Consider the following 18,478-nt stretch of genomic DNA (forward strand, 5'->3'; position numbering starts at 1 on the left):
AATCTTCTCCCAATCATCTCCCACAGGCCCCACCTCCTAACGAGATCACACTGGGCATTAGGATTTCCACATAGGAATTTGGGGTGGGGTAACATAAACATTCAGACCATAGAAAACTCTTCTTCAATTTTCAGAAAACCCAGTGCCTTCCCCATGATTGCTCATGTACCTTGGTCCTCAAGGTCACCTTTGTCTTTGAAATGCTACATTTGAAATCTTATAATTCACTCTGAATTAAATTTGGGGGATTGACTCACTATCCCAAAGAATATTTTGGTTCCCTCATGGGTCGATCCAAGCAAGCCTTTTTCCTTACTTCCTACCCACCACACATTCATTCAAGGCCTTTGTATGTTAGGTGCACTTTGTTGGAAATTTCAAAGGGTTGGTAGGGGGCTTGCTTTGGAGTAAGCAATTACTCAAGCCCATTCACAACAAAACCCATGTTTTAAAGCATCTAGACACTTTCTGAAACTTGGAAGAAATTACTTGGTCTCTACCTAGTCTTTCCATTTGGTCAAGTTCAAGGAGCTGTCCTGACTAAGGTATAACAGTGATGGAGGTAGAAGGTGACATGAAGTGACTTAAATGTTGGGGTGGCTTTTGATGCCCAAATATGTGCTGACCATTCCTTTTCATATCAGCTGCCTCCAAGGCCTTCAAGAGCTCCTTCTCCATGTCCTAGGAAATTGGGCACAACCCTGCAGCCACTTGAAGGCTATGCCACTCCCATCAGAGGTGCACTTCTAGGTCCTGACTCAGTGCAGAGAATCTGATGATGACCACCCATGGGAAACCAGAACTGGCTTGGTTGATCCAAGACCAGGAATGTTTCACTCTGGGGACTGGGGCCTACAGATGACTCAGAGGTACCCTAAGTATAAGGTCTCCATCACAGATACTTGGATGAAGCAATTTCTCTTCTGGAACGTTTCTTAGGGAAATGAGTACCATCTGCCAAAACCTGGCTTGCCTCTTTGAAAATGTAGATCTCGGACTTTCTTATGTTGATTTTTGTCCTCTCTCTTCTGATACTTTCATCTAGATCCATCGATTTCCTCCATTATTTTGATTGTTTTTTGTACCAAAGCATCTTTCCTTTACTACAATGCCGAATTCATTTTTGAATTCATGCTCAGCAGAGAGGATGAGAAGGGGAACTCACATGCATTAAGTACTTATAATAGGCCAGACATTAAGCCCCATTCCAAATGAACAACTATCCTACTGGATAGTTTATTATTGTTCCAAAGTTATCTGATATGGAACACGAATCTTGGAGAGATTATAACACTGGTCACTCTCGTGTATGGAAAAAGCCCATATTTTATCCATTATTCCACACTGCCTCACAGAGGACTAGACTGCCTAAGCAATTCAAGGTTATACTCATTCCATCCGATGCTTTGATCAATCTTCTTTCTTTAATGGCCCTGACTGCCCTGAAAAATTTGTGGTCCAGGCTTGGGTCAGGGCAGTGGGGGCTCTTCAGCAGCTCTGCGAAAGGAATAGATCTTTCCTTTCCTGTTGCTTTTTGCTTCTCTACTCCTTGCAAACCCCCTCTGAAGTAGAATGCTATGGCCTTTTACCCTGTACCACTTCATACAGTTGCTGTGACATTATCTTGGAACAAGGCTATAATGCTTTTCCAGGCCTGTTTGTGGGCATAAGGACTCCTGTAGACTATAGCTGGGTTAGAGGAGTCCAGCCCAAAGGACTCCACATCTGCACCTACAGAATCCCTACCATTAATTGTCAGTACTCCACTAAAAATGACTTGGAAGCCTCACTGGATGCTGTTTGTACTCAAAGCAGAACCAAGACATACCAAGATCCCATCCCTAGGCCTCCTTATCCAGTTGTGCTGGCCACATCTCGTATTCAAATATAGACCAAGGCACTGCTGGTTTTGTACCCCACTCTGTGCCTGTCTTTATGGGGTGAATATTTTCTCCAAACAAGATGGGGTAAATTAACAGAGGGGCACATCCTCCCAGTGCAGTGGAAAGTGCACTTCCCTCTGCCACTTGGTCGGGGAGAACTCACCCCGTTTCCTTCTCGCCTCGTTCCCAGTCAGGGAATTGGGCCACCTTCTTCTTAACTGTATAAATTTTACAGTGCTCTCACACTAGCTCATGTTCTCTGTTTATTCTACAACCATCTTTCTTGCTCAGCCAGCAAGAAAAGTTTAAAGTGATTGCCTGCTTATATGTAAAATGCTTCCAGACTACAGACCTCTTTGGTGCTTACAGATTTGCATGGGAAGAGAAAGTTGAAAGCTTTATGGGTTGAAAATTCAGACTTATCACTAGATCTAATGCTAGTCAGCAGAGGTTCCAGTGGCTTTTAAACACAGTTAAGTGGGTTTTAGCTAAAAGATAGAACTATTTCATTATTTATTCATCTTTCAACTTTTAATGATTAGAAACAGGCTGCTTTGTAGTCTCTGAACCCAAGTTCCTGATCTGGGGAGACTTAACCTTAACTCTTGGGGGAGGAGGCCATAATATCTTGAGACATATTACAAAGATGTCTGCTAGCCTATTTCCCAAATTACCCCAATAGAGGTATTTCATTTAAAGAGAACATGTATGTGTGTGTTTAGGTTAATGGATTCCTGCTGGTTCTACAGAAAGAACATATTATTTTATCCATCTACTGTGCAGAGAAGCTGGCCTTCAGCCTCTAAGTAATGCCTATAGAGACAAGTTGTCAGGTGTTGAGGAAGAATACATGTCTCAACACATGTTTCCACCCAGGCCATAAGTTTTCTCATTGTAGTTGTATTGGGCTCTGAGTGCTAGCTAGTCTTTTTCTGACCATTATAAATTACATCATTTTCTTGACCCTGCAACCCTGGATTATGACAAACATATGACAAACCAAAGGTAAGTATTAATGTACAAATAATAAGGTAAACACTTAGAGTCTTAATTGACCTTTATGTTCCACACTTCATAGAATTAGAGTTGACATGGTTTGGCCCCACTGAAAAGTAAAATTACTCATCCAAGAGAAAAAGGAAGATGAACTTTGTATTTGTAATCAGCAAACATATTCATTTACTTTTCCTTCAGAATTTGCCTTTGCTCAAAGGCAAACTCAAGTTTTGCTGTTGGACTTTGCTGGGGTCATTAGTAGCCTAGGTGTTTGTAGTGATTCCACTAAATCTTTTGATTGGCAAACCTCCACAGACCCAATGTCTTGAATGGTTCGTTTACCTCCTGCATGACTACAGTTCCTTCTTCTGAGACACTGCTGTTCCCCTGAGACTGAATCCATCCTTCTGTTGCTCTTGGATTTTAGACTTCCAGGTCCCACTGCAAGGGTATCCACTGCAGGCAGCGAAGCCAAAACACGTGGAGGGTCAGCCACTGCTAACAACCGACGCAGCCAGAGCTTTAACAACTATGACAAGTCCAAACCTGTCACCTCCCCGCTTCCACCACCACCACAAAACAGCCATGAGAAAGGTAAGTCAACTTCTTGAGGATCCTTTTTGACATCTTCCTTTACAGCAGATCCAGTTCCTTTGGGTGAGTTTGGTCAGGGATGGGAGCAGGTTGTAAAGAAGATGGACCACAGGACATATTGGCTGGCAGGAACTTTGTTAGCAGAGGCATTAAGAAAGTGGGGGAAGGGACGCCTGGGTGGCTCGGTGGGTTAAGCCTCTGCCTTCGGCTCAGGTCATGATCTCAGGGTCCTGGGATCGAGCCCCGCATCGGGCTCTCTGCTCAGCAGTGAGCCTGCTTCCCCCTCTCTCTGCCTACTTGTGATCTCTCTCTCTCTCTCTCTCTCTCTGTCAAATAAATAAATAAAATCTTAAAAAAAAAAAAAAAGAAAGTGGGGGAAATATGTTCCTAGTTGCTAGCAGAAATACGTGTATTTGTTTCAGTGAGGGCCCAGAAGATAACTATGGAGGGAAGTGATACAGCATCTACAATTTGAAAATAAACTTTCATAGAACATGTTGTATATGGTAGATGGTTTTCTAGAAATGCAAGCTTCTTGGAGGATGCATTGTGTAAACTGATTAGATTTTTACCCATCAAAAGTGATATGAAGGAAGTTAAATAGAAGGGGCATTTCACCCTTCGAAAAGACATATGGGTTGGCCAAATGAATACCTCGGCTACATAAAAGAATATGCAACATTATTCTTGTGTTCTGGTGATGTAACTTTTATCAAAAGAGGATAAGACTTTTTGCTATACATAGCCCTGAGATTTTAGGATGGGGGGAAAGGTGAGTAGCATTGTGGGGGCTGTTGCCCAGAAGGTAGTGAAACAAACCTTTGCTTGCTCCAGTCTGTGTCCTGTGGGACACTGGGGAAACGAATCAGCATAGAAGATTCTACAGTAAGAGGCAGAGCCCTCCTTCATTCCTCCCAGGCAAAGGGGTATAGACTTCTTCGCGGAACATGTTCAGATCTCTTGGAAGCATTGTCTGTCTGATAGGATTTGTCCTAGATGTTCCCTGTTACTCTCCCGAGACCCAAGAGGGCTGCCCCTCACTCCTTAAAGTGCTCCAAGAGTCTGGACAGCCTTCCCACTGTGAACGAGGTCAGAGCCTCCCTGACCTACCTCTCCAGCCCAGGGTGACTTGGTTCAGTGGAGCTGGGTTTCTGCCCTACCCCCAGCTAGAATATTTGAGAAAATATGAAGGAAATTTGTGTATGGCTGATATATATATGGCAGAAGGTTTTGCCTACAGAGCTCTGGAAACTCTGCAACTAGAAGTAGGATGTCTTAGCCAGTCAAGATACTTTGTGATCCAGCCTTGGCTTCTGCCTGAAGAAAATCATTTTTCTTCTTCTCCGTTCCCCCTCTTCACCTCCCCTCCCTTTCTCTTCTACAACCATACCCAAGTGTGTTCTTTTCAAAAATGTGTTCTTTTCAGAAGTGTGTTCTTTTTAAAAGTGTGTTTAAATTGCAAAAATAACATATGCTTGTAAAATGGTACAAGTACATATCCAAAGTTCTTTGCATGCTCCCTGAAGGATGCTAATATAAACCGTCCTCTATATATTCTTCTGGAACTGATTTCACAATACATTTACACACACACGCACACACACACACACAATCTATATAGAAAGGTGTTTTTTATATAAATAAATAAGAGATACATTTTACTGAGTACCTCCTATGGGCCTCATTGAATCCCCCAACAAGCTATGTTGTTATCCCCATCTTACAAGGGATGAGACTTGGGCAAAGGGAGGTTAAATACTTACTGAGCCATACCAGATATGGTGAGAGGTAGAGTTGGATCTGAACCCACGCACCTTGGTTCCAGAACCATTATTAATACTATGCTTTTCCTGCAAGCAGAAAAGAAATGCTCAAAGCCTTGCCAATTGAACTCTGGAGATATGCAGTTTGAGTAAGAGAGGGGAGCTAGGAGGATGTGGGAGGCACCCTGCCCAGAACCCTCTGCCGGGCCATTCCGTCCTTGTGCCATGGTCACCTGGAGAGAATGTCTTAAAAAAACATCTGAAGGATGGATGTGAGACCAATATCCAAAAGATTGAGAAAAGAAAGAGAAGTTCCTCATGGTTAGAACAGGTAGGGGAGGATGAAGGTTGACAGCTGGAATGTTGTCCCAGAGCCTCCCACAGAGGCAGGACCACTCAGGCAACCCACCAGGTGCTGGCCAGCTGTGCTGGGACAGCCACCAGTCTCTTTCTGTCATGGGCACGGACTGCCATGTGTGCCCGGAGCGGCCAGGGAGCCACACGCCTGTCAAAGAATGGCGGCTGCAAATTCTAATGGTGGCATTGCCCCAGGGAAGGACTGTGGGATAGAAAGAAAGAGAAGTCAGACTTACTTACTGAGCAGGTAGTATTTGCCAGGGGCTTTGATCGTCACCGTGTTACTTGATCTTCACAAACATCCTGTGTGGTAAATATTATTAACCTAGTTTTACAGGTAAAGGAGGCTAACTGAGATTTGGTCACTTGTCCTCCCTGTAATTGAGCCCTGGAATTCGTATTGGGGTTCGACTCCTGGATTTGAACTCGGGCTCTGTTCTGTTCCCTGGGAGGTCTATGACAAGGATCAAGTGAGGTTGTGTGAGAATATTTTGTGAGCTATGACTCTCACAAAATCCACTGAGGATTCGCTTTTGGAATGATTAAAATAACTGATTGGGGTTCCAGGTGCACCAAAGGGTGCTTTTGTTTCCCCTCTCCCATCCTGGAGAGTTTAGGTAAAGCCCGTGTGGGGCAGACCTGTGTATATTTTATATCAGCGCTTTCCCACCATCCTGAGGTAAAGGGACAGTGCGACTTGACCTTCAGAGGCTTTTGTACTTCCTCCTCCTTGCTCACCCACCCTATGTCCTCCATTGAATCTGATCTCGATGGCAGCTTATGAGGTAGCCAGGTCCAAGCGACATACAGTATGCGCAGAGAGAAGTAGCTCCACCAGCCGGCCATGTGGGAGGTGACACGGGTTCTTAGGTGCATAAGGTAGCCTGAGATAGCATCCTTCATCCTGAGAAGTCTCGGAGAGAGGCACACTAGTGAGCAGATAGATTGGAGCTCAGTGTGGCTGGTGCTGCGGTGGAGTTGTGGACTGCTTTCTGGTGAGTTAAAGTCCACGATATGATCTCATGACCTGTCCTTCTAGAAGCTTTCTTGTGAGTCAGGCAGGCCCTGATAGCATCATGTGCTGGCACCTCACTCTCAGGTAAACCAATTCACACAGTTGTGTATGTCATCCATGGGGCCAGAATTCTCCTTCTAGGAATTGATCTAATCACACCAGTAAGGGGAATGAGAAATTCAGTATTCGGCCAATAAAGGAGAAAAAATATTTCAACACTGAGTCCTGATTTTTTCAAAAGGATAAAGGGGAGTAAAAATTCGCCCATTATAACAGGCGAATTTTCCAGAGCCTGGGAACACTTAATTCTTTGTGAGGAAATACTAAGAGAGTCCCCTTAAAATCACACCCAAAGAGGCAGATACCCTCCTGCCATGACCAAATTTTAAAATTTAGTTCTGATTACACTGAACAGTCAACTGAGATGTGAAACAGAAAAAAAGTAATAGATATATAAAATAGTTCACAATGAGAAAAAGAAAAAGCCTAGGGACATCCTCAGTTTATTAGCTCATTCCATGAGGTGACCAAGGACACCTCTGTCAAACTCAGGAATGTCCCTGTATGGCCACATAACCTATTCATTTTCCCAAAGACTCACATCTCTGATTTTGCCTGTGAGGTTTGGAGGAAAGTCTATAGACCCTTAGCCTTTAAGAAAACCTGCTAGTCGTCCCATAGTCATCACAGGCGTGGTTAGGTCTCTCTTTGGCTTCATCCTCTCACTCCTTCGGGCAGGGGTCAAGGCCAAGCCTCAGCTGGCCTGCAGGATGTGACGAGCAGGATGCCCTTAAAACACCTGTCAAGGGATGGTTTGAAAGCATGAACGCTCCTCGCTTCCTCTGTTGGCTCCCGGTAGCCCTCGGGCTCCAGAGAAGACTCCCAGATTTTCAGGGAGAAGAAATATCTGTCGTGTTCAACATTCGTGACAGTATCTTCTCCTTCTATCCCTTCACTTACATCCTCTGAGTGGGTTAGCGCTGCCAGAAATCTCCTACGTTTCTAAAGTGTTTGGTCCATCATATGAATTTGAAATGTTTAGGATTCCTAAATTCTAGGCAAATGGAAGGATGAAAGATGTTCTCTCCTGAGTGACAAGGTTTTCTTCATCTTGGAGAAAACATGTCATTATTAATATTTTCATGGTACAAATCATCCTGTCAAAAATTGTCAAACGACACAAATGTATTGAAAGAAAAGGACTCGCCGTAATCCCTACCTCTCAGAACGAACCGCTGTTTATACCGTAGTTTATATTCTTCTGTACTTTCTTTATGCGTATACCATCACATTTTGATAAATTTTTCCTAAAGTTTAGTATTTGCTGAGTACTATTGTAAGGGCTTTATAAGGAATAATTTAATTCTTACGGGAGCTCTGTCCATACACACGCACACATACATTTGCACACATTGTGTAGAACTTAAATCTCCTAAATAAAATAAACAAATTGTAGCCAGCCTTTTTATAGGTTTTTCTCTCTTTATAATAGTTGCAGAGTACTCCATTAACATTAGTTTACCTTAATATTTTTAACAACATTCATCTTGGTAGCTTCTGATTTTTTGATGTTTTAAGTAGTACTGACATGAGCATCCTCGTGTCTTTTTTGTACATGTACACTATTTCAGTGGCATTGCTGCACAAAGGGTATGCTTGTGGAACAGCTGTTTTAACGTTGCAAATTTTGCTTCCAGAAGGTTATACTTATGTCTGTTCCCATCAACCACGGGGTGAGAGGCTAGTTTCCCTACACACTTGACACCACTTCTGTTTTCACTCTCTTGCGCAAAAAATACTGTTTTTGAAATGAGGCAGATTACTTTAAGAAGCTGAAAGAACATGATCGTTTGCTTAAAAATTGGCCCTTTAGCTGTGTGGCCTACATTGCTGCTCCTTCAGGTTCTGCTGCTGACAAAGTTGTGATTGAGGCTTGCGATGAATTGGGAATAATCCTTGCTCATACAAATCTTCGGCTCTTTCATTACTGATTTCATTGCCCAGTACTTTATGGTTTGCTTATGTGTAGGTGAAAAATCACATTTTTTACATTTTGACACTATCTTTTTAAAAAAATAAAACATTAAGTCTTAGTCGTAAAAAAAAAAAAATACCAAAAAAACTGGCCCTTTTTACTGATGCTTTGGCATGAGTTGCAACTAGTGACCTTGGCAGAGCACAGAAAGCCCTTGGTTGGAGAGCAAAAGCTGTCTGCCAACTAGTGTGCCCTCACTCAGGACTCTGAATTTCTCCAGGCTTCAGTTTCTCCTTCTGCAAAGTGAGTCTGAGGTCGTCCGTCACCAAGCCACTGTGAGGTGTGAGTGCTTGTTTTCCCCCTGCCCTTTGGTCTTGCCTAGTGGGAGCCCCACCAGGGCATTCTCAGAGGTTCCCTCCCCTGGTCTTAATCCCATGTCATTTCCATCCTCTGGTTCATGCCCGCCTGTCATGGGTTGAAAAGAGGAGCCAGACGTGGGTGGAGACCACGTACTACAGCCTTCAGCACTATGTCCTGTCTGAGTAACATCAGAACCATTGATTTAGAATCTCTGTGAACTTGTCAATTCATGGCTGGTGAAGCGAGTTATTTATCTGAGTTAATGATTGGGAGAGGTAAGCATGAAGAAGTTGCCGGTGGCCCATCATTAACCAGGATTCTGACCTCAAATTACAGATGAGATGGGATTAATTCAGTGGTCGGAGCCACACAGAGAATACAGTTGGGTGCCCCTGTTTCCGGTTGTTTCTCTCATTTGTTCATTTTGTTGCTCCTTCTGTCCAGCATCGGGCTTGTCATCATGATTGAGGGGACTGTGGCACAGACTCTGCTTTCCTGGGCTGTCAGCCTCAGGGGGAAGGGTGGTGCTCACAAGTCCTAGAAGAGAAATATGCTCAAACTCATGAAGAAAAAGATGGACTTAGCCAGGAAGCTCCAGGAGGACTTGAGAGGAATTATAGCATTTGCAGTGATGTCCAACTCCAGATTTTCGTGGAGGGAAAGAGAGCGGAAGGCTGGGAAGGATCAACTCATCCTACTGTTTGGGTCCAGGTGTTACTCTGACAGGACATCTGCTGGGGTCACTATGTTAATAAACTCATGTCCTGTGGAGGACCTAGAGAGGGGAAATTTCTACCAGATCATTTCGGCAGTGGGGTAGGGCCTCACTTGGCCGTCCAGAGACCTTTGCCTCTCCAGAGCTGTTATCCCTGGTCAAGGACAGCTCAGGTGCCTGTCGGTGCTCAGTAGGTGGTAATCATCTCTGTTTGAGAATTGGCTGGGAGTTTGGCTCAAGTCTCCAAGCAGAAGCCACAATTGTCTGCGGGCTTAAAAAGGCAGCATAAAGATTTGAACCGAGGAGGTATTACTGGATTTAAATAGAAGTCTCTGCGGGATCGTCTGGAAATGGAATTCAGGGAACTGTTAGATTAGCCATTGAGGCCAGGCAGACAGGATGAATTAAAAGCTACCAAACTTAGGGACCTCACACATGGCACTAAAAGAAAAAAATAGCCTAGCAAGTGTTTGCGAAGATGCACTGGTCTCTTGGGCCAGAATACAGTTATCTGGGGAGGAAATGTTGAGGCCCCGACAATTAAAGAGAAAGTGTTCACATCGAAGCAGACAGTTGTGTTTGAGTTCTGGCCTTGCTCCTTGCCACAAGTAAGTGCAGTGCTCACAGGGACATCTACTCAGGGTCCCCCTCAGAGGACCAGTGTAAGCCACATTTGGCACTGTCTTGCTCAGGGTATAGACGGGAATCGCAGGTGGCTGGCAGGGCAGTGAAAGTGTGTCTCTTCCACAGGAATGGTCCTGTTGACAGCGGTCCATGTGGCTATCCAGGTGCTGCGGCTGCCCTCCTCCCACTTAAGGGACCATTCAGGTGTCAGGGTAAAAGACTCACACACAGCAGGTACCAGAGTCGGGGTAGCTTAAAATCACATGCCCCATGGGAGCAGGTATCTCTTGTAAAAGCACCATGTGCATAACTTCTAGGTTCCTGCAAAGAATAGGTCTGATCAGTAGTCAGCACTTGGGAGAAACCCAAAACGAAAGTGCTCCCCAAGAGGTATTTATACTTCATTTATGGCTCTTCCCAGTCCAGATGTGGTTTAACTATCAAGGGTCATTTTTACCATGAGCAGTGTTGCTTGGTAACATAGCTGACATTCTATCTTTATCAAGTTTCCAGGGGAACAGAGTTACAAGGTTAACCGAAGGCTAAATTCTCATGCAGAAGGGGGAGAGATTTTATTAATCCTTTTCCAACAGTAGGTCAGCTCACCTCTCAGGCACTGAGTTTATTTATCTGTGAACTGGAATCAGGCTGCCCTGGCCCTGATGATGATACAGAGTCCGACGTGAAGTATTCTCTCTGATTTTTTTTATGTAACACAATTCACGTGTTCTGTCCTTGCTGCCTCTACTGAGTGTAGACATCACTATGAAATATTATGACTTGCTGTTTCCCCATAGCGAGCTTATTGACATTGTGGGTTTCATTTGCACTGTGGGAAAAAATTGCCAAGTTCTGATTTTCCCAAGTATCGTATAGTCAGTTCATTTGCTGTCTGTTAATGGTGCCCTTTCACATGTTGGCAGGTGAAGGTTAATGCCTTCTGCAGAAAGGCCAATTTCATTTTTTTAGTTTTCATTTCACACCTATTCCTTTTGTTCTTTTTTTTTTTAAGATTTTATTTATTCATGAGAGACAGAGAGAGAGAGGCAGAGGGAGAAGCAGGCTCCCCAAGGAGCAAGGAGCCCTATGTGGGACTCGATCCCAAGACCCTAGGGTAACAACCTGAGCTGAAGGCAGATACTCAACCATCTGAGCCACCCAGGCACCCGAGTTTCCTTTTGTTCTAAGCAAAGTATTGGCATTGTCTAATTGAACAGATGAAAAGCCCTAAAATACATGGTTTCGAGTCTCCTAAATAATGCCTTAAACAGTGACATTGTTCCACTCTGACAGAGTGTCTGCAAATTGCCTGCTGTCCAAGAGGGGACAGCATGGTGGGTCTCTGTTAAGTCTAAAGTGTGCCCCTGAAGTCCCACGATCTGGTGAGACAGTACACTCAGGATTCTGGACTGTTGTTTCTCAAGGTGTAATTAACGGACCACGGGTACCAACAGCCTTTGTGGTAATTGCTAGAAACACAAATCCTGAGGCTTTATGAACCTATTTCTTCTAAGTCACACTTCTGAATGAGAGCCTGGAAATCTGCATTTTGGACCCATGATATTCTTAGAGGCACTGAAGTCTGAAAACCGTTCTCCTAGGAGGGTTTCTGGGTCACCTTTGGGAGGGTATGTTGCTTTCCAATTGTCCTTTCGTTCTCAGCAACCATTTTGGGGTGTGTTGTTATGGGGAATGTAGTAAATGGAGTAAGATACCCAGACTAATGCCTGACATACAGCAGGAGCTTAGTAAAAAGGAAATTTAGATTTGCATATATGTTTCACTGTACCTATATTTAAAATTATTCTCAGTGCCATTAACTTATACTGGGTAGACTTACCTACTTGCGTAGGTCTTTGTATCTTCTTTTGGGATCATTCTGTTGCCTCACTAATCTTTAGTGAAATTCTTATTGTAACTTTTTTTTTTTAAAGAGAGTTGGGGGAGGGGTAGAGGGAGAGGGAGAATCTTAAGCAGCTCCATGCCAGTGCTGAGCCTGACATTGGACTACATCTCAGGACCCTGAGATCATGACCTGAACTGAAATCAAGAGTGAGACACTTAACCACCCAGGCGCCGCTCTTATTGTAATTTTTCAAAAATTTTCAATATTACTTCATTCTAACTGAGCTAGTAGAAAACAAGAAAAAGGATTTTGATCTCCTAGTTAGCCTGGAGATATAAAAAACGGAGCATCGCTGTGGGGTCTGGATATGGTAGCAGAGGTAATGCGGCGATGCAGGGAGGTGCTTGAAGGGGAAAGTCAGCTCACCCTTTGACTAGCGAGTCACTGTCTAGCTCTTTCTCTGCTTGGCATTTAAAAAGCCTGATGTTACTTTATAAGAGCGTTATCCTCTTTAGAGGAAGGATGAACACTAGTAAAGCTTCCTGCGGTTGTCCTTACCCTGTAGCATTAAATTAAAGTCAGACGTGAAGGTGAAAGAAATGGTATGTGATACAGTCTCTTTGGCCACCTTTGGGGGCCATTTTCTTGATCTACTGTGTCATCTGAAAGGTGTAATTCACAGGGTGGTCTACTGTGTCATTCGGAGGTGGTGATGCATCGGTCCTTCTCATGGGGAGAACGAATGACCTTTAATGCTAAGGCCACCCGTCTCACAGAGAGGAGTAAGGATACCACCATGTTTGCTTTCCTCTACATACAGACGTGTTTCAAAGCCCATGTGTGAGTGATGGCTCTACTGTATATCCTTTTTCCAAAATACAATAAACCTGACTTTTTGTGAGAGGAAGATGGAGTTAGAGACAAGGAGAGAGAAAAACCACTTCGGAAGATGAAATACCTATTTGATCGGTTTGTGTCAGGAATAGAAAACACCCTGCTGACGCTCCTCCGATCTTGATCTTCGGGGGATAAATCTGAACATTTCCTTGGCTTCCATCCGCTCTGTGGAAGGCGTCACACGTACACGAATGCAATCTAATTTCAAGGATCATTGGTGGGGGGAAGTATTTGTGTTTCTGGGGGTTTTCATCATTTTTACCCAGGTGTCCTCTGTGGTCAGGGCTTAGTTGTCATTCATGAAAATGCTTTTTTAAATATTTAAGTATTTGGCCGAGTTTATTACCATGGAAGATACACACATTTTGGGATAAATGGAATGACCTTTTCTCTGAGCACATATGGCCATATTCACCACGCATACACCCAATACTGTTCTATTCAAATGGACAAGCCCAGAATGCTGGTTACAACAAGGGAGAGCTCCTGACCAATAAAACTTGACAACAGGGGAGTTGCTTGTGCGCACATGCGTGGCTCCTCTCTATTGATGATTTGGAATTGTCATCCTTAAACAAACCTAATGGATAAAATGGCCTGTTTCTTTACCGTAGCCCGCCCTCACCATTCTGTCACCAACACATCACACGCGTCCCAGGGAACCTGTCTTCTCCTGATGAGAATGACAAATGAGGGGGGTCCCACGGAGAATATTTGTTTCCAAGATAATGGTCACAAGACAGTCACCTCATGGTAAGAGTGATGCACAAGCCATAGGCAGTCATCGGGCCGAGTTAATGGTTGTGTGACAGAGTGGTTTGTGCCAAGGCACTGTGGTCACAGTTTACATTCTTAATGTCCTAGGAGTTCCTGTCATGAATTCTTAGCTGCAGCCTTGCTGATTCATGTGATTAGCAAGGCTTCCTAAACTTTGTGGATATTCCATGGATAGTGATGGAAATTGGTGGCCTGGCCTACTTCCATCATAAGAGCAAAGGTAAAGAGAGCCCCTCAACACCTAACATTCCCTTTGCCTTTTTAAAACTGAGAGAATCACAGCATTTTTATGAAATGTGAAATGGAGTGGGGAATCAGTGACTTATAATAATTCATGGGTAAAGCAGTTTTAAAAAAAAACAAACAAAACAAAAAACCTTGACTCAGGACAGTCCAAACATCGAGTCTCTGTTGCCCCCTACTGCCCATTTTGTGTATATAGTGTCTCTGGGTAGACTTGGTTCCAGCCTGGCACTCTCAGGGCACTCTGCTGGGGAGGATAATTAATGACTTGAGATTACCCAGATGGTCTCTTCCAGACAGGGTCTCTCCACATTTGTTTCCTCAGTTTGAGAGGTTGCATGTGGATGGAAGAAAACCCACGTTGTGGACATGATAGGGTTCACGTGTTTGGAGAAGAATGACAGCAGGCCTGAGCTAAAATCATCTCCTCAGGGCCGTCCGTCCACCCTTTCCCTTCAGCAGCCACCAGCTGGTGGATCTACGAATCCGGTTTAGCCATGAGAATAAGGATCTATGGGCACGGGCTGATTTTTGCTGCGAGAAAAGTTCTGCGAAATTTGGTTTTATTTTTAACCATTCCAACCATACTATACAGTATGGAGTATGTGAATCTGCCTCCTTATGATGCATTCATGTACTTGGAACTCAGTCTGTCATCTGTTTAGTGCATTCCTGGGCGCCTTCTAAATCTCCAGCATCATGCTAGGTACTAAAAACTCCAAAGCGAAAAAATCGATCATCATCTTTGCCCTCCTGGAACTTAGGGTGTGGGGGTAAGGACTGATATTAAACCACAAATAATCGCATGAACTTTTGTGCTTACTGCTTTTAAGAAGAAGATTAGGTGCTATGAGGATCATAAAGGAGGGATGAGGCCAGTTCTATGGGTGAGATAGAAACTCATCAGGGCAGATCCAGAGGCGAAGTCCTCAGGGGTCCACTGAGCAGAGAACACCCATTCTCTCACACACGGTGGCTGGAAACAAAGGATATTTATAGACAGAGATCAGTTTCCCTTTGGAAATGAAAGTCTATATCCTGGACCAGTTGTTGTTGTTGTTTTTCCCTCCCCTCTTTCTGGTCACAAAGAGGAAAACTAAAAAATTAGAGCGACTCAAACTTTCCCTGCATATTTTTAAAAAGAACTTATTCACATTTGTCTTCTCACAGTTAAACAGGGCCTCACAGGAGTAGGGAGTTTCCTGACCTCACAGGAACAGAACCAGAAGCTAGATCATCACTCACGGAAGCTACCAAACGTGGGGTTTCCTGTATTCGCAAGTAGACTGGGATAGATGGCTTCTAAAATCCCTTACAGATAGAGCATTTGATTATCCTAGGCAAAGTGTGGAGTTGGTATGATTTTACTGGGTTCTGGAGAGGTCTAATAATGACACCTATCCCTCATAGTTGATTAAAGTTCCCGGAGGCTCTCCTTTGGATTGGTTCCTTTGAAGGCATTCCTTCATTCCAAAAACTCACCTTATTCTGGATGGTGTTGCTCTCATCCTAGGGCTCACCTCTGTGCTGAACAAGTTGCATTTTGTGTAGCTAATGGCCTGTGTACAGTTTGTGATGACTTCCTTTCCTCCATTCACGTAGCTGGGGAAGATTTCTCCCCAAACTTAGATAAGTTATCTAGAACTTGCTCAGCTTATACCCTGAGGCCATCAGGGAGGCCACAGGCAAGGATTTCTGCCCAGCTAAAAGCAGTCGTGGCTCCTGGATGAGAAGTTATTATTCATGGGTGGTTTCAACCATTTGACACTTGGATTCATTCCCTTGTCCTCCCATGAGAAGAGCCAGATATAAATATCTTAAGGCAGAATTATTTCTAAAAGTCTGTTTTACATACATGCTGTAGGGGGCAGCATTCATTAAGGAAAGGCCCGAGACAGCCCATAGAAGAGAGGACTTGTTTAGACCTTATAGGGAAGAAACTGGGCCCCGCTTGCAAAGATTTCTGTGCACCAGAGATAATCATTCTGTCACGTTCTTCATACACGGATGCGGTTCTGGCCCTTTGGTAATAACACGCCTTAGGGGGACAGGATCACCTTACATCACAGGAAATTTATCTGGTCTGGAGTCCATACCAGTGAGCACTTATGGAGGAGAGTGACTTTTCCACATAGGACATAGGTGCTAAGGTGCGGATTCCTACCCAGATCCCCTGACGCCAAGCTTGTGTTCTTTTAGCCACTTTCTAAGCCATTGTGGTCTACCCACCCTCCAGTCAGAAATAGTGACTATTTCCCCCAAAACTGCTTCAAACCTGTTTCTACCCAGGAAATTGTAAATAATAGTTAAATTGTGGGAGATAACCTTTTCCTGGATCTTCAAGCCTTGAGAAAGTCAATGAGGCAGTTTGTGACTTGTTGACCCCTATCGCCCCAGGCCCTAAAAATTATGGCTTCAATAATAGCTACGTATACGGAAGCCTACAGGTTGTTGGGACAGTCCTGCTGAGGTATGCCAGGCTCGGGTGATCTCAGTTGGGTTGGCTCACGCACTGCGGTCATCTGGTTGTCTGCTGGATGCTGGCTAGTCTGTAATGCCCTCAGCAGAGATGTCCCCATTTCTCTACCCTGTCTGTCTTTGATCCTCCAGGCCAGCCCAGGCTGTCCTCCTGATGGAGGAATTCTGAGACAGAGGGCTACGTGCACAGCCCTTTGAAGGCTAAGTTCTGGAAAGGGACGTTGGTACTCTTCTGCTGTGTTCTGTTGGCCAGAGCAAGTCACATGACCCGGGCAGGTACATTGAGGGAGGAGCTCAGAGCCACAATGCAGAGTGTATGTGATACCGAGACCGTGGGTGCTCGGGCACTGTTTGCCGTGAGCCTACCACAATACATAAGCTGGACCCCATGCACGTGTGTTAGTGATAGATTGATTTTACTTGCCACAGTACTAGTCCATTTTCATGGCGTGCCATGAAAATGAGACTCATACTCGTAGCTTATAGAAGATAAGCCAAGACACACTTGTATTTTCCTACAAGTATGGAGGTGTGCGGCTGTGCCAGCTCTCAGTGGGGCGAGCGGCTGAAGGATCCTTGCTTACTCCAGCCCAATAGAAGGTCTCTGAAGAGCAAACGCAAGCCCCGTTGCTCTCTGAGGCCCCCCTCTGGCCAAGATAGGAACTGCCTGCGACAGTAGCATCCTGCCAAAGGGGACTAACTCTGTCAGCCCGTTCTCAGATATCGGGGGTCCTTGGCCTTCAGATACCCGTGCTCCTCTGCTTTTTTCTGTTCTGTGCTGACTGGTGCAAGTTGTGTGAGGAAGGAGTTCAGGACCCCAGGGGTCTGTTCCCAGCAATTCCCCTTGATGACCATGTGACTTCAATGGTGTGACTTTAACATCTCTGAACTTCCAATTCCTCGGATCTAAAATAGAAGTGAGAGTAGCATGAATCTCATAGAGCTACTCTGAGGATTACATAAGATGAAACATATGAGGAAAAACCCCAGAATTATGTATGTCATGTATATCGGATGCATGAATTAATTCATGAGTGTGTGCAGTCTAAAATGACTTCCTACAGACAGACTAACCACAGCAGCTGGATGCAGAAAGCCAAGAAGCCAGTTCTCTACTCCTGGTCTTTTGCTTCAGATCAAAATTCTAACGTGCCCATATAACCACATCTTGCTTAGCTATGTCTCTCATGGATAAACTATGGTAAAGGATGTTTTTGAAAACCAAAGGGACCAAGAAACCCAGAGTGACCTTCACTAAAAGAAGAGCTTCTAGCAAATGAACGCTTGTCATAGTATGGTTATCTTAGAAATGGGTAGCCTATTGATTCTCGAAATCCCCTCACAGCCATTCACTGGGGGAGGGGAATTAAGGATAAAAGTATTGATTTAGACAAGTAAACATAATGGAAGAAGCATTTGTTAGGCTGTCATTTTTATTTTTCATAAATTGCTTACTAGAGTAGAAGAAAGAAGATAAGATCTTTCAGCAGGGTTTTGAACAAAAGGGTATTTTTAAACAAAAGGATATTAGCCAACTTAATTATACTCCTAAAGCAATGTAAAGGTCATGATTGATGGTTTTCGCACAGTGTTTTGGAACAAAGGCCCCTTTGATTAGTAAAGGATTTTTTTTTTTCCTGAATGTGATTCTATTTTTCCTTTTGTTTGTCCATCATTCTTAAGTCTGCATTCTCTGATCTTCTTAATGCATCCAAACCCACAGTTTAAAATAACCTGCAGCCCCAGTCCTTGGGGTGGCGACTGGAGCATCTTTGGACAATAAGAGGAAAGACATTGTAGCTGAACTAATCAACAGTCCGAGGAAAAGGGTGAAGCAACTCTAAGTGTGGCAGTTTCTGAGCTCCCTTCTGTCTGAGCATAGCCGGATACCATGGCTCCAGCCTTGGGCTATTGGTCAGCGTTAGTGGTCATGTCTGGGGAACCGATGTAGCCAC

General features: G+C 44.2%; 1 protein-coding gene across 12 annotated transcripts in view; it reads left to right on the top strand.

The window, feature by feature from the left end:
• NAV2 (neuron navigator 2) overlaps nucleotides 1-18,478 on the top strand; it is a 398,868-nt gene that overhangs the window by 179,187 nt on the left and 201,203 nt on the right. For all 12 annotated transcript variants that reach the window (XM_047690357.1, XM_047690360.1, XM_047690361.1 and 9 more), the window contains one exon: nucleotides 3,307-3,473. In XM_047690357.1, the coding sequence (XP_047546313.1) occupies nucleotides 3,307-3,473 (167 nt within the window). The remainder of the gene's footprint in view (nucleotides 1-3,306; nucleotides 3,474-18,478) is intronic.

Source organism: Lutra lutra, chromosome 10, assembly GCF_902655055.1.
Source record: "Lutra lutra chromosome 10, mLutLut1.2, whole genome shotgun sequence".
Classification (NCBI taxonomy): Eukaryota; Metazoa; Chordata; class Mammalia; order Carnivora; family Mustelidae; genus Lutra; species Lutra lutra.